Consider the following 15,907-nt stretch of genomic DNA (forward strand, 5'->3'; position numbering starts at 1 on the left):
TTGTGTTCCCTCTCTCACTGGCTGTCTCTCTCTGTCATATAAATAAATAAATAAATAAATAAATAAATAAATAAGATCTTTAAAAAAGAGGAAAGAAAGCTAACACACAAGGTGCAATGGGCTGAGCCAAAGTCTAGCTGTATGGATGTGAAAGGCCTGAATTCCCTGTCATTATCTGGATCAGGGAAGGCAAACAAGTTTCATCCCCTCTTCCTATGCCTGCTAGTGCCACTCTCTGGAGTGTCTTGGGGTAGATGGAATAGTTGACCAGAGATGTCCATGCCCAAATCCCTGTATCCTGTGAATATGTTACGTTATATACCAAAAAAGGACTTGGCAGGGGCGTCTGGGTGGCTCAGTTGGTTAAGGGTCTGACTTCAGCTCAGGTCGTGATCTTGGGGTCCTGGGATGGAGCCCTGTATTGGCCTCTGTGCTCAGCAGGGAGTCTGCTTGAGATTGCCTGTCCCTCTCCCACTGCCCCTTGCCCCTCCACTCCAGCTCGTGCTCTCTCTCAAATAAATAGATAAAATCTTAAAAAAAAAAAAAAAAGGACTTGGCAGATATAATTAAGGTTATGGACCTTAACATAGGGAGATTATCCTGGGTTAGCTGGGTGGGGCCAATCTAATCACACAAGGATCTTAAAAGCAGAGAGTTTGGGGTGCCTGGGTGGCTCAGTCGGTTAAGTGACTGCCTTCAGCTCAGGTCATGATCCCAGAGTCTCAGGATTGAGTCCTGCATCGGGCTCCCCGCTCAGAGAGGAGTCTGCTTCTCCCTCTGACCCTCCCCCTTCTTATGCTCTCTGTTTCTCTTTCACTCTCTCTCTCTCAAATAAATAAAAATCTTTAAAAAAAAAAAAAGAATTATAATAGAAAGCAGAGAACTTCACCTGACTACAGGCAACAGACTTGTGGCAAAAGGAACAGTGGGGGAGATTCAGATTGTGAGAGGGACGCCACCAGCTGTTGTGGAAGGAAGGCCGCACAAAAAGCATGAGAAGAGGGGCGCCTGGGTGGCACAGCGGTTAAGCGTCTGCCTTCGGCTCTGGGCGCGATCCCGGCGTTCTGGGATCGAGCCCCACATCAGGCTCCTCCACTATGAGCCTGCTTCTTCCTCTCCCACTCCCCCTGCTTGTGTTCCCTCTCTCGCTGGCTGTCTCTATCTCTGTCAAATAAATAAATAAAAATCTTAAAAAACAAAAAAAAGCATGAGAAGAAGGTTTCTAAAAGCAAAAACTGCCTCCAGCTGACAGACAACAGGAAAGGAGGTCCTCAATCCCCAAACTACAAGAAACGAATTTAGCTAAAAACCTGCATGACCTTAGCAGTGAATTCATCCCCCAAGTCTCCAGAAAGAAAGACAGCCCTGCTCACACCAGGACTTTACCTCTGTCACACTGTAAACAGGATCCAGCAAAGCTACTTATTATCTAGACTGCTGGCCTACAGAACCGGGAGATGAGAAATTTGTGTTAAGTGACAAAGTTTGTGGTCATTTGCTACGGCAGCAGTGGCGAATTCATACATGCTGTGTTGGGGAGGCTTCTGAGCCTAGATCTGGGGACTGTGCTAAAGGGCTCATTGACTGAGCAAAGATTTGTGCCATGGAAGCAACATCGAGGTGGCTTATAGGGTTCTTCGTTTGTTACCCATGATCTCCATGCTATGCTCAGGGGTAGAAATTACCTAGCTCTTCCCTCTGCCTGGAAAGCCCTACGCCACCCCCACCCCCGGCCCAGATATCTGTAAAGGCTTGTTCTCTCACTTTCTTCTGGCCTACACTCAAAACAAATTCACCAGGGGCTCTTAATTGCCCACCCTCACTAAAATTTCATCTCTTACCCTTCTCCTGGAAACATTTTACACCATGTCCCTGCTCCATTTGTTTCCCTCTAGCTCTTAGCACCTCATCGTACCCTTATTTACTTGGCTTACCACCTGCATCCCCACCAGTAGAGGCACGTTCCATGCAGTCGGAGGTTTTTGTGTCTTTTGTTTGACAGTTTATTCCCAGAACCTAGAACGGTGCCCAGAGCCTAAACATCTGTTGAAATAAGCACTAAAATGAAGAGACTTTCTTTTTCTGGTTTGTCAAGTTCACACATCCTGGCATACTACGGTCATCTTGTCTGGAGGGACTGGAAGGGAGGTGGGTCGGCACAGAATACAGAAGGCATAACCGTGGCGGACACCCTTTCCCAGGGTGAGCTTGGCTCTTCCATCATGCTGGCCGCCTGGACGGGAGCAAGTCGCTACACTCCCATCGGGTCCAAGGAGGACTGGAGGAGAACGTGGTCATAATATGCAAATGATTCCTCTTGCACTAGTTCTTCCACCTGGAAGGAAGCAGAACACACAACCAGGTTGGATGCCGTCCCTTCCAGTTCTGCCCCTGATGCTATCACACAAGGAAATCCTTTGGATTCTGGGCCAATTTAGGTGCTTCACTATGTAAAACCTTCTCACTTCAAGAGCCAACCAAGTGTGGCTGTCCCTTGCTTACATGCTATAAATAACCAAATTAACCCATCTACAGGATGTGGGCTGCAGACACCAAGCTCGCAAAAAGAAAGCCTGGAATATTCCCCAGGATGATGGGACTTCAGCAGGTTTACAAGGTAAATGGCCAGCATTACAAAATAACACTTGCCCTGCTGAGGACTGCTGATTTCAGGGTCAGCAAGAGGGGGTTTCAATCTGCTTAACCCTAAAGTGAGACACAAGCAACATTCTTGTCGGAAAGAGAATAGATCAAGGCCTGGCTCCAGACCTGGGAATGTCCTGGTGAGCTCCCCGCCTTTTTAAAGATTTTATTTATTTATTTGTCAAAGAGAATGCAAGCAGGGGGAGCGACAGGCAGAGGGAGAAGCAGGCTCTCTGCTGAGCAGGGAGCCCAACGCAGGACTCGATGGCGGGACTCTGGGATCATGACCTGAGCCAAAGGCAGACGCTTCACCGACTGAGCCACTCGGGCGTCCCTCCTGGTGAGCTCCTTAAATGAAGTTCTCAAGAAGCAGGTTCCTGTGGGGAAATGGAATTGGGAAGTGAGCTTCGAGACGGGTAAGCGGTTACCTGATTCCAGGTGGCCGCCAAAGGGCACTTTGGCTTGGAGCAGTTGTGGCAGTGAACTTGGTCATCCACGATCTGGCATCCGAAGTAGTCTTTCGGACCGGCCCTGCGGCAGACCTGCCTACAGCTCAAGAAGCACCTGTGTTCGCTGCCGGGCTTGACCCAGAAACTGCTAGCACTCGGGTACGCTCTTCTGTGAAAGCACTTCTTCTTCTGATTTTGATCCAAATCCAAGACGACTTGGATCAGATTCAACAATCATACCGTATCTTGGGGCGCCTGGGTGGCTCAGTCGTTAAGCGTCTGCCTTCGGCTCAGGGTGTGATCCCAGGTCCCTGGGATCGAGCCCCACATCAGGCTCCTCCGCTGGAAGCCTGCTTCTTCCTCTCCCACTCCCCCTGCTTGTGTTCCCTCTCTCTCTGGCTGTCTCTCTCTGTGTCAAATACATAAATTAAATCTTAAAACAACAACAACAATCATACCATATCCTGCACAGCTCTGCCGTGCGCGTCTGCTTTCGGACTTCTTCAGGGCCTGCCACTCCTCCACCACATGTCCCCTTTTGGGAGGGGCTGGGGCTGTCCTTCTCTGCATGTTTCCCTGAGCACCGACTTTGAGCTCAAAGGGGGAGACAATGCTCAGGTATGCAGAGGTCCCTTAAGAAACTGCATCCAGGCCGACAGGACTGCCATAGACATGTGTATTCTTTGTGTAGATTTCCTAAGTGCTTGCACAGAGCAATTAGCTCCCAGAAATAAGGACACTGGGAAGTTTGGAGGAAAAAAAAAGAATATGTTCCTTTCAATGCCTGACTTAGAACTTTGAAAATTACTAGTTATTCCTGAAACTCTTCTAAAATATCGTCACTTCTGTGACATACTGTGCTGCGGAAGGAACTAATCATCTTATACCTCTGCTTAGAAACGTCTGCCTCAACAGCACATAAAGTCCAATGATACAAGAAAGAAACACCATAAAAACAAGACAGAGGGTTGAAAGACTCTACAAGTGCAGATTTAGGACAGTTTAGATAAGAACTAGAGCAATGAGGGATTTTTCTTCATTTCTTTGCTTTATTTTAAAATGCCTCTTAGGGGGCACCTGGGTGGCTCAGTTGGTTAAGTGTCTGACTCCTCATCTCAGCTCAGGTCTGGATCTCAGGGTCATGAATTCAAGCCCCACCTTGGGCTCCATGCTGGGCATGGAGCCTACTTAAAAAAAACAAATTAAGGGGCACCTGGGTGGCTCAGTTGGTTGAGCGTCTGCCTTCGGCTCAGGTCATGATCTCAGGGTCCTGGGATTGAGCCCTGCATCATCGGGCTCCCTTCTCCATGGGGAGTCTGCTTCTCCCTCTCCCTCTGTGCTCTCTCTCTCTTTCAAATAAATAAATAAAATCTTTAACAATAATAAATTAATGTTAAAAATAATAAAATGCATCTTAGGGAGGAAAAAGAACTGGAGTAATAATGCAGTGTTTCTGATTCTCTGCCAGCCTGTCCATCTAGATATTCTGCAATAATTATTAGAAATAGAAAGGTAAAAAATACTGCTATTGTGCTTACATCCATTACAAGCCGCCAAAAGAGTTTGACCATCAGAGGGAAAGCTCACATTTCTCAAGTCTAAGCAATCAAAGTATAAAGCATTTGATCCTTAGGACACCTGGGTGGCTCAGTTGGTTAAGTGTCTGCCTTTGATTCAGGTTGTGATCACAGGGTCCTGGGATCAAGCCTCATGTGGGGCTCCCTGCTCAGCGGGGAGCCTGCTTTTCCCTCTCCCTCTGCCTACTGTTCTGCCTACTTGTGCTCTCCCTTTGTCAAATAAATAAATAAAATCTTTAAAAAAAAAAAAAAAGCATTTGATCCTTTCTTCCTTTGAAGTGGTCTGTTCAATTTAATTTGGGAAGGAAAGGAGGATTATCCACTGGAGATTTAAAATATTTTTCAGCAGAACAACTGTGATTAGAAAAAAAAATTTTTAGGTAAATGTATAAAAATATACCTCCCACAGGACAACTTCTTAAAAAGTCTGATGATTTAAAATTAACAAGGAATAAAAGAACGAAGGGGATAATGGTGGACTAGGTTATATCCAACTAACCTGTGTGCCAAAAAATGATAAATTCTGGCAAGAATGAAAAACTGTTTGCAGGCATTGGAGAGTGACCTAAAGGGTAGAAATTGAAGGGGATCAGGCCATTGGAAGAAGGGAAACATTATAGGTCACTCCCACATCTAGCAGATTCGTTGCCCTGAAATAACCCCCAGGCTGCATGGCATGTGGCCCCAGAAAGTGAGCAGAAGCTGCAGTCTCTATGGCCTTTGCAGGCAGAGGACAGCGTTCAGCGGTGCTAGATTGCCTATGAATGTAGAGAATACACCAGGAAAGGGAGGTTCCACGGGGAGTTCTCAAATGTGCATATAAACTTCTCTCAAATTCTTGAAAGACTCTAAAATTGTACATATGTGGGGTTAAAATCCAAAGAGTGCAGGGGCAGAGCAACAACTGGAAGGTGAAAAGATGTGAAACCACAGAAAGGTCGCATTTTAGGATGAAAGAGTACATACATGGACCAAGAGAGTCTCCCTAGAAACAAAAGGAAAACTGAAACAGACATGTGCTAGAAAGGATAAAATCTGTCCATAATGTAACTGCTTGCTAAGACAACCCATAACATGTTTAGGGGAAAATAACAGAAAATCCAGACTATCAAACACATAGTTTCCACAATGGTCAGGGAATGAATGAATGAATGACTCATGAAAGTAAAACAGTAACCCCCAAATTCCCCTAAATTGATCTGTATATTTAGTGGAAGTCCTATAAAAATCCCAGCAATGTTTGTTGCAGACACAGGCTAGCACATTCTAAAATTTATATGGAAAAGCAATTGACCTAGAAGAGCTAAAAGAACTTTTTTTCTTAAGTAGGCTCCACACCCAATGTGTGGCTTGAACTCATGACCCTGATTTCAAGAGTCGCAGTTCTACCAACTAAGCAAGCCAGGCACCCCAGAGCTGAAAGAATTTGGGGAAAAAAATGAAAAGGGGTGGAATTATTCTACCAGATGTTAAGTTTTATTATGAATAAACTGAATGAAATTTAGAAAGTGTGGCATTGGCAGGAGGAAAGAAACAGAGATCAATAGAACAGAACTGAGAGCCCAAACACAGTCCCACACAAATATGCTCAAATGATTTTTGTCATAGCTGCAAAAGCAATTCAATAGAGGATAGACAGACCTTTTTTTTTTTTTTTTTTTTAAGATTTTATCCATTTAATTGTCAAAGAGAGAGAAAGCCAGCACAAGCAGGGGGAGAAGCAGGCTCCCGGATGAGCAAGGAGCCTGACACGGGACTCCATTCCAGGACCCCGAGCTGAAGGCAGCTGCTTAACCGACTGAGCCACCCAGGTGTCCCAGAAAGATAGACTTTTAAACAAATGATGCTGCAGCAATTGGACATCCATAGGCAAAAAAACTGACCTTGAACTAGACCTCATATATTATGCAACAATCAACTCAAAATGCATCATGGACTTAAATGTAAAATTTAAAAACTTTAGGAAAAAAACATAGAACAGAATATATGGAATTTGGGGCTGGGGAAAAAAGACCTTCCCACTAAATGCCTAAAAGAATTTAGATAGAGGACCAGATCCAGGAAGGGAGCGATCACCATAGACAACTACATTATAATCTGAACTAGGGGCAATAGGGAGGAAGTTAGCAAATCCGTTACAATTCTCTTTGTCCTGTTGTTTCTCTATGATCCATAAAGATTTGTTTACCAAACATTTACTCTTCTATTCTTCCTGTGAATTGTCCTGCTTCCCGTTGAAGCGCCCCCGGACTCCTAACTCCTCCTCCTTAGTCCAGAAAGATATTTATACCTCATTTTGCCTGTCTTGGGAATCTCTCATGCTTATGTGGGTTCTCCCTCTATATGGAATTTCGATTCTCCTGTTAATCTCACGTCAATTTAATTCTTAAGACAGCGAAAAGTACCTTGAAGACTACAGGAAACAGACTACAAAAACAATTTCCAACAAAGTTCCACCCACCGCACAAAGGTGGAAATGTTAGGTGAGAATTAATTATGCCTCGGGGATCACACACATTCAAAATTCTTTAACTACCAAATGCATTAGTCAAAGTTTTCTATTGAGACATTTCTAACACCTCAGATTTTGATCTTCCTTATTGTGGTCCTATTATGAAGACATTGTACGGAAATTGTCACTAGTGGGGGGGATGACTAACCTCAGGCTGGATTCTTTCATGTGGTAATTCGAAAGACTTTCCATTGGCTCAGTCAGTGCCGGCTAATTTGTGGCTCAATAAGATCAAGGGGTGATTGTCTGAGATCATAGAAAAGCCTGAATTGTAGCAAAGGATAATTTGAAAATAACAACAACAACAACAAAAAAAAAAGATAAGAAAACGGCCGCCTGGGGCCACCTGGGTGGCTCAGCCCTTAAGCGGCTCAGGTCATGAGAGGTTTTTTGGTTTTTTTGAAGATTTTATTTGTTTGAGAGAGAGAGAGAGAGAGAGGGCACACACACAAGCAGGGGGAGAGACAGGTAGAGGGAGAGGGAGAGAACCTGATGCGGGCTGATCCCACGGATCACCTGAGCCAAAGGCAGATGCTTAGCCCCCTGAATCCCCCAGGAGCCCCTTGCTGAGAGTTTTTAGCATGAGTTGGTGTTGGATTTTGTCAAGTGGTTTTTCTGCATCTGATGATATGATCATGTCATTCTTTAGAGTGTTGATGTGATGGAGTATATTAATTGACTTTTTGAATGTGAACTAGCCTTGCATACCTGAGATAAATCCTAGTTGGTCATAGTATATACTTCTTTTCATACATTGTTGGATTTGATCTGCTAATATTTGGTTGAGGATTTTTGCATTTTTTCATGAGAGTAATTGGTCTTTGGTTTTCCTTTCTTACAATGTATTGTCTGGTTTTAGTACCAGGGTAATGCTGACCTCATAGAACAAGTTAGGAAGCATTCCCTTGGTTCTATTTTCTAGACCAGATTATAGAGAATTCGTATCATTTCTTCCTTAAACATTTGGTAGAATTCCCCCGGTGAACCCATTTGTGCCTGGTGCTTTCTGTTTTGGAAGGTTATTAATTATTGATTCAATTTAAAATAGATATAGGCCTATTCATATAGTCTATTTCTCTTTTATGAGTATTGTTAGATTGTGTTTTTCAAAGAATTGGGCCATTGTTTCTAAGTTATCAAATTTGTGGCCAGAGTTGTTCATAATATGCTTTTATTATCCTTTTAATGTCAGCAGAATCAGAAGTGATGTCCCCCTCTCATTTCTGATGGTAGCAATTTGTGTCTTCTCTCTTTTTATCTTGGTTAGCCTGAACAGATACTTATCACTTTTATCAATATTTTCACATAACCAACTTTTGGATTCATTGATTTTCTCTATTGTTTTCTTGTTTTCAATTTCACGATTTGTGCTCTGATTTTTATATCTTTTCTTCTGCTTACTTGGATTTAACTTGCTCTTCTTTTTCTAGGTTCCTACGGTGGAAACTGAGATTATTAATTTTGGATTTTTCTTCTTTTCTAATATATGCATTCATTGTGACAAATGTCTCTCCATGTACTGATTTCCTTTGCATCCTCAAATTTTGACAAGTTGTGTTTTCATTTCCATTTAGTTCAAAATGTTTTTTTTTTAATTCTCTTGAGGTTTATTCTTTGATCCATGTGTTATCTAGAAGTGTGTTTTATGGCCCAGGATATAGTCTATCTTAGTGAATGTTCCATGTGCGCTTGAGAAGGATAAGCATTCTGCTGTTGTTGAAGTATTCTATAAATGTCAATTAGATCTGGTTTATGGATGGTGCTCTTAGTTCAATTATATTTGATTCTACTGGTTTTCTACCTGCTGTCTTTGTCAGTTTGTAACAGAGGGGATGTTGAAGTCCTCAAGTACAATAATGGATTTGTCTATTTCTCCCTGCGGTTCTGTCAGTTTTTGACTCATGTATTTTGACACTGTGTTGTTAAGCATGTACACATTAAGGATTGGTGCCTTCTGGAAAATTGAGTCTTTTGCTGTTATGTAATGCCCCTCTTTATCCCTGATAATTTTCCTTGTTCTGAAGCGTGCTTTGTCTGAGATAGTGCAGCTTTGTTTTGCTGGGTGTTGGCATGGTATATCTTTCTCAATGTCTTTACCTTTAAGCTATCTGTGTCTTTGTATTTATTTATTTAAAGATTTATTTATTTATTTGAGAGAGAGAGAGCACAATCGGGAGGGGCAGGAAGGAAGGAGAGAGAATCTCAAGTGAACTCCATGCTGAGTGTGGGGCCTGATGCAGGGCTCGATCTCACAACTCTGAGATCACCCCCCGAGCCGAAACCAAGAGTTGGATGCTTAACCATCACTCAAGCACCCCTGTGTCTTTTATTTATTTATTTATTTATTTATTTATTTATTTATTTATTTAAGATTTCATTGGTTTATTTGAGAGAGAGAGAGCACACAAGCAGGGGGAGTGGCAGGCCGAGGGAGGGGGACAAGCAGGCTCCCCACCAAGCCGGGAGCCCAACGAGGGGTTTGATCCCAAGACCCTAAGATCACAACCGGAGCCAAAGGCAGATGCTTAAGTGACTGAGCTACCCAGGTGCCCTGTGTCTTTATATTTAAAGTAGGTTTCTGGGGTGCCTGGCTGGCTCAGTCAGAGGAGGGTGTGACTCTTGATCTCAGAGTTGTGAGTTCAAGCTCCATGTTCGGTGTAGAAATTACTTAAAATCTTTGAAAAATAAAAAAATTAAAAACAAAGTAGGCTTCTTTAGGTGACATGTAGTTGGCTCTTGTTTATTTTTTTATCCAGACTTACTTTCTCTTTTAATTGGCATATTTAGACTATTCACATTTAAAATTATTCTTGATATATTTTGATTAATAGCTACCATTTTTATGATCATTTTCTATTCTTTGTTATTGTTCTTGGTTTCTATTTTGTCTTCCACTCTTTTTCTGCCTCCTCTGGTTTTCATTGAACTTTTTATTATGATTCAATTTTCTCTCCTCTCTTAACATCTCAGTAACACTTAGAAATTTTTTTTAGTGGTTGCCCTAGAATTTGCAATATACATTTACAACAAATAAGTCCACTTTCAAGAAACACTAGATCATTTCACTGGTAGCACAAGTACCTTATGCGGAGTGTGGCCAGTTCCTTTCTCCTGTCTTGTATAACTGTGCTGTCATTCCCTTCACTTATCCATATGCTATAATCACTGAATACATTTTTGCTATTATTCTTTTGAACAAACCATTATCTGTTAGATCAACTAAGAATATTATAAATAGGGGAGACTGGGTGGCTTAGTTGGTCAAGCATCTGCCTTTGACTCAGATCATGATCCTGGGGTCTTGGGGTCGAGCCCAGCCTCAGGCTCCCAGGAGCCTGCTTCTCCCTCTGCCTCTGCCACTCCCCCCTGCTTGTGCTCACTCTCTCTCAAATAAATAAATAAAATCTTAAAAAAAAAAAAAAAAACAACCACAGGGGCACCCGGGTGACTCAGTCAGTTAAGCGTCTGCCTTCAGCTCAGGTCATGATCCTAGGGTCCTGGAATCGAGTCCCGCATCAGGCTCCTTGCTCATTGGGGAGCCTGCTTCTCCCTCTGCCTGCTGCTCCCCCGGCTTGTGCTCTCTGTCTCACTCTCTCCCTCTGTCAAATAGGTAAATCTTTAAATAACAAAAAACAAAAAAAGAAAAACAACCCCACAACATACAACTCTTTATGCCACTGAGATATTAAACTCCAGTGGGAGAACCTATTTTTTTATTAGTAAAATATTTTAAGAAAGTTACCACTGCAGCCTCTTCTTCGGTTTACCCTTAGAGAGCATCTACTACGTGCTAAGCTTTTGACTGTAATTCCTGCCTTGTCTCTCTCCTCCCACCTTTAATATTCTTTAATGGTTTTTCCAGCTCTTGAATGTGGGTCTAGCTGATGAACTGCACCGGTATCTTCTGCTGCCGCTAAGCCTGGTAACAAGATGAAGAAATGTCGGTATCTTGACAGCAGACCCTCAGTGTCCAGCTGCCTCTGCCCCCGACAATCTAGGGACAGTGTTGTCCTGGTTGTAGGGGAAGCTGAACGTGATAAAAGCTTCCGGAGTCTAAAGTAAATATTCAGGGGCGCCTGGGTAGCGCAGTCGTTAAGCGTCTGCCTTCGGCTCAGGGCGTGATCCTGGCGTTCCGGGATCGAGTCCCACATCGGGCTCCTTGGCTGGGAGCCTGCTTCTTCCTCTCCCTCTCCCCTGCTGTGTTCCCTCTCTCGCTGGCTGTCTCTCTGTCACATAAATAAATAAAATCTTTAAAAAAAAGTATTCAGGGGCGCCTGGGTGGCACAGAGGTTGAGCGTCTGCCTTCGGCTCAGGGCGTGATCCCGGCGTTATGGGATCGAGCCCCACATCAGGCTTCTCCGCTATGAGCCTGCTTCTTCCTCTCCTACTCCCCCTGCTTGTGTTCCCTCTCTCAATGGCTGTCTCTATCTCTGTCAAATAAATAAATTAAATCTTTAAAAAAAAAAAGTATTCAATAGGAGGAAGTTGGATTTTAAAACAGGTTTCCCTCAAAGATATCTAAGGGGTTATTCATCTTCGGAAAACCTCTTGAGAGTTACAAAGATGACCTGACAAGGAAGTCCTGGGCATTGTGGCTTCTTACTAGAACATAAGAGTTGCTGACGCCCCGGATACTGCCTTGATATTTTAGCCTGTAGAGTTAAGGAAAATTTAGACAAACTGGGTCTAAATTCACTAAAACTCAAGACTGCCAGATCTGTATCCCATTTCCGCGACTACACTCATATGCATACCATGGGACAAAGCTAATAACTCATCCTGGATTTTGGTTTTCACCAATACTCTCTTAAGATAACTTATGATTTTCTCTGGTCTCAAATGGTAGTCTTTTGACCTACAAATTAGACATTACTGCCTGAACACGTGAAAAACTATTTCAAATTAACACAGGTAGGAATCTGGCCTAAATTGAAAGCCTCGCCACCAACACCAAATTCCATAAAACCCATCTCTTCAAAATAGTACCATCGAAAAACATATCCTTAGAAATTCCTTGAGAATATTCACTCATGAAGTTCGATTTGTGTCATATCTGCAAGGTATGTTTGTATGCAATTCTTCTCTAACCTTTTCACTCTTCTTAACTCAGTGAAACTTTTTTCAAGATGGTTATTTCCCAGGTTTTAGCATAAAAATTGTTCTCATTTGCTTCAATTTTTAGACAAATGTCCAGTTTCCTCCAACCTCCACTATAATGTATTTTAAGCAATGTTTTCAGGCTAACACATGAAAGTATTTCAGAAAATTAAAAGGTAGGGCTGCCACTGTCTACAGTGCTTTACTACAGACTAAAGCAACAACAGGAGAACCAGGCACTTGGACTTGAAATTTATCTCCCTGGGGGGCACCTGGGTGGCTCAGTCAGTTGAGTCTATTGGTTGAATCTTGGTCATGATCTCAGGGTTGTGAGATGGAGCTGGTGTTGGGCTCCAAACTCAGTGGGGATTCTGCTTGAGATTCTCTCTCACTCTCCCCCATCTACCCCTCCCCCTGTTCATGCGCTCTCTCAAATAAATAAAGTCTTTATGGGGCACCTGGGTGGCTTGGTTGGTTGGGCATCTACCGTCAGCTCGGGTCATGATCCTAGGGTCCCAGGATTCCTGGATCAAGCCCCGATTTGGGCTCCCCGCTCAGCGAGGAGTCTGGTTCTCCCTCTGACCTTCCCCGCTCTTGTGCTTTCTCTCTCTCTCAAAAGAATAAATAAAATCTTTTAAAAATTAATTCTTTTAAAAAACAAGAAATAAAAGCTATCTCCCTGCATCAGTCTCGGTGTAAATGAACAGACATTACTCATATAGTGTGTTCTCTGTGTGGGAATAATTCCCTTACCCCAAGGCCTGAATATTTATAAATCCACTTTTTTTGTGGATTTAGCTAAGAACTTATGCCTGGTTTTAAATATTTAAAATAACAGTACAGGGGCACCCGGGTGGCATGGGACTTCAGCTCTGGTCATGATCTCAGCATCCTGGGATCAAGCCCCCGCCCCCCATCAGGCTCTGGCACTCAGTGGGAAGTCTGCTTCTCCCTTTCCCTCTGCCCCTCCCCCTGCTCTCTCTCTCAAATGAATAAAATCTTTAAAAAAATAAAAATTAAAAATAACAATATAGTCTAATCCTCTCTTAGCCTAGGTCTTCTTGTGTTAATGTGCATACTTCCCAGATTTGACCCAGCCCCAACATGACTCCACCCAGAATTGCTCCCTGAATGATACTGGTTAGAAAGAGCTGAACTTTATTTATATTTAATTTTGTGCAGGAAACAAGACAAGCAGTTTAATTCTCTTTTATTTTATTGTTTTCCTTTAACGGTAATGGGCAACTTCCATAAAGTGGGATTTACTTATCCCATTTTCCACTCACCAAAGCCCTAAAATTCAAAACTTACTACCCAAACATGGAAAAGGCAACCAAAACAACTTGAGAATGTCTAGAACAAAAGCTTTTAACTCCTGAAGCAGGTTTTAGAATGGCTGCCCAGCCGAATCGCTTTTTTCAGGTTTACGGACTTCCATCACATCTATGGGTATGGAAAGCTTCTTTCTGAGGGAAGAAAATTGCAAATATTTAGTATCTGGAGTTGTGGATGAAATGATATACAATGTACATTTCATGCTTGTTTTTAAATTTATATTTCCCCCCAACTCCCCAGCACACATTTCTTTAATACCCAAGTCTGGGCTTGCTTTAGGGACAATCTTCCTTTGTGTACACAATTTAAGGGTACCTTGAAAAACTTCAGAATTCAAGATTAACAATTTTAATGTAGTATTTAAAAGTCAAGACTAATGCACAAAAAATTCCGGGACCACCAAATTATCAGAATGTTAAATAAAGGCAAGATCCACCCCTTCACTCGCACAACCGCGCCTCATTTTGCACCCTGATGTCACTCCTGATCCTGATCGCGATCGTGATCCAATAGAATGTTATTTACAAAAACAGGAGCCCGACCCGAGAGTTTCCTGACGATTCGTTTATATACTGCATGAAAATATTTACCTTGATGCCCACGGGGGCATCGTCCCCACCTTGGAAAGAGCTCGAGGCCCCCTAGGTAGCTTTGGCTTTGGAGGCGGGGAGAGAGACCTGGGAGAGAGCCCAGGGCGTCCCCGAGGGTCCTAGAGATGGGGGGGGGGGGCGCCAGAGCAAGCCACTCACCGCCCGAACACGTAGGGGTATTGAGTGCGTTGGAAAACGCTCTCCAGCTCCTTCAGTTCTAGCCGGGGGAACGCGCTGCGGTGGAGGCGTTGCTGCCGCTCCTGGGGCTGCGGCCCCTCGGCGGCCGCCTGGGCCTCGTCCTGCTGCTGCTGCTGCGGGGGCTCTTGCCCGCAGCCGCCGCCCGTGTGGTTCTCGTCGTCCACGGGGCCCGCTGCTCCCGCGCCACCGTGGCTTTCTTCTCCTGTCGCGGCTTCCTGCTCAGGTTCGGGCCAGAGCTCCTTCTCGACGTCTCCTCCCGTTACGGAGACCACCGCAGGCTTCGTATCTGGAAAAGAAAAGAGAGATCAGGGCGCTGGAGCCCAGGGCGCGTGGGACGGCGACCTGAGAGCGGCGACATCTGCCGCGCCACTGCGGCGTCCCGTCCACTCGCCTCCCCCGGGGAAAGGCCGTTTCGTAGACTTCGCCAAACCCGCGTCCCGGTTCGCGCACTCACCCAACGGTTCTCCTCCAAGTTCATCGACTTCCAGGATGCGGCAAGCGGTGCCCTCTTGGCTGCTCTCGGGCGGAGGCTCCATGTCCAGAACGCCTCCACACACTCGCGCGGCGGCCCGCGGAGACTCCGGGGTCCGGGCCTGTCTCTGTGCGGGGTGCGGTTTACTACGCCTCTACCTCAGCTTCAACGTCCGCGCGCTCTTAGACGCCGTCGATCCCCGTTACTTCCAACGGCCAGGTGTGTGGTGGGCGGGACTTGTCGGGGCGAGCACGAGGCCGGGGCGTGGCCACGAAGTAGGCGGAGCGTTTGCCGGAAGGGTGCTACCGCCAGGGGGCGCGCGCGGGGGGGGCGACAACTCCCGACTCCCGCGGGGCACTGCCTTGGCGTGGGGGGTGGTGGGTGGTGCCAGCCAGCCGGGGGCGGGGAAGGGGTGGGGAAGGAAACTTCCCACAGCTCTCCCGAGCCCTGGGAGACGCGTTGGGAGAACGTCTCGCCGCCTGCCCTCGCTGCACGCGGGTCGGTGCAGGGTTCTCGCCCTAAGCTCCTCCAGGGCGAGGGACGCAGAGGTAGGGCTGGAGAAGTTGCGGGGGGGCTTCGTGGCAGCCCCAGCACTGAAGCGACGGTATCCCCGTCGCCGTGTGAGCTCTGAGCACGACTCTCCCCTCCGGCAAGTCAGTGACCAATGGATGGGACTCTGGTTGGGTTCCGTTCGCACCCAGAGTCCACGAACCGGGCTAGTGACCGGACGAAACGATTAGCTAGAGGGCTGCTTGCTCTGGGTTTTTGCCATACGCGCGGAAAGTGGAGCCCATCAAGCTCTCCTGGGCGCTCCGGAGCGGCAGCTTGAGGTTGGGTTTTACAGAGCACTGTGGGTGCTCGGATGCACGCTCTAAGAAACCCAAACCTCCCTCTTGCGATAGGAACAAATACCCCAGATTTGTATTAAGGAATTCACATCAAGAGTAGAAATGGAGAAACCTGTCCACTGTTTTGAGCATCCAAGAATGCTTGCGCTGCACGTGCTGGACGCGACTGTGGGGCTTACACCCTCT

General features: G+C 45.2%; 2 protein-coding genes across 5 annotated transcripts in view; both read right to left on the reverse strand.

Annotated features, from left to right (window-relative positions):
• Positions 1 to 15,907, reverse strand: part of LOC125281827 (NF-kappa-B-activating protein-like) — a 215,375-nt gene that overhangs the window by 52,619 nt on the left and 146,849 nt on the right. For 2 of the 4 annotated variants that reach the window (XR_008957911.1, XR_008957912.1), the window contains one exon: positions 1,150 to 2,335. The exons of the other annotated variants lie outside the window; for them this stretch is intronic. The gene's annotated coding sequence lies outside the window, so the exon portion shown is untranslated. Of the gene's footprint in view, positions 1 to 1,149; positions 2,336 to 15,907 lie in introns of those variants that run through there. 4 annotated transcript variants of the gene reach the window in all.
• LOC125281179 (rhox homeobox family member 1-like) lies at positions 13,478 to 15,147 on the reverse strand. Its single transcript, XM_048213276.2, has 3 exons — positions 14,856 to 15,147; positions 14,363 to 14,687; positions 13,478 to 13,744 (listed from the first exon to the last, which is right to left on the reverse strand). Exons 1-3 carry the CDS (start codon positions 14,935 to 14,937, stop codon positions 13,666 to 13,668), a joined length of 486 nt encoding a protein of 161 aa, XP_048069233.1. The 5' UTR covers positions 14,938 to 15,147; the 3' UTR covers positions 13,478 to 13,665.

Source organism: Ursus arctos, unplaced genomic scaffold (genome assembly GCF_023065955.2).
Source record: "Ursus arctos isolate Adak ecotype North America unplaced genomic scaffold, UrsArc2.0 scaffold_61, whole genome shotgun sequence".
In the NCBI taxonomy this organism is placed as follows: domain Eukaryota; kingdom Metazoa; phylum Chordata; class Mammalia; order Carnivora; family Ursidae; genus Ursus; species Ursus arctos.

Excerpts from the sequence above, each read along its gene's own strand:
- LOC125281179 (XM_048213276.2), bottom strand. The coding sequence starts at position 14,937 with ATGGAGCCTCCGCCCGAGAGCAGCCAAGAGGGCACCGCTTGCCGCATC. Across the intron at positions 14,688-14,855 it reads ACTTGGAGGAGAACCGTTGG|ATACGAAGCCTGCGGTGGTC; the intron begins GTGAGTGCGCGA and ends TTTCTTTTCCAG. Across the intron at positions 13,745-14,362 it reads TACCCCTACGTGTTCGGGCG|AAAGAAGCTTTCCATACCCA; the intron begins GTGAGTGGCTTG and ends TTCTTCCCTCAG.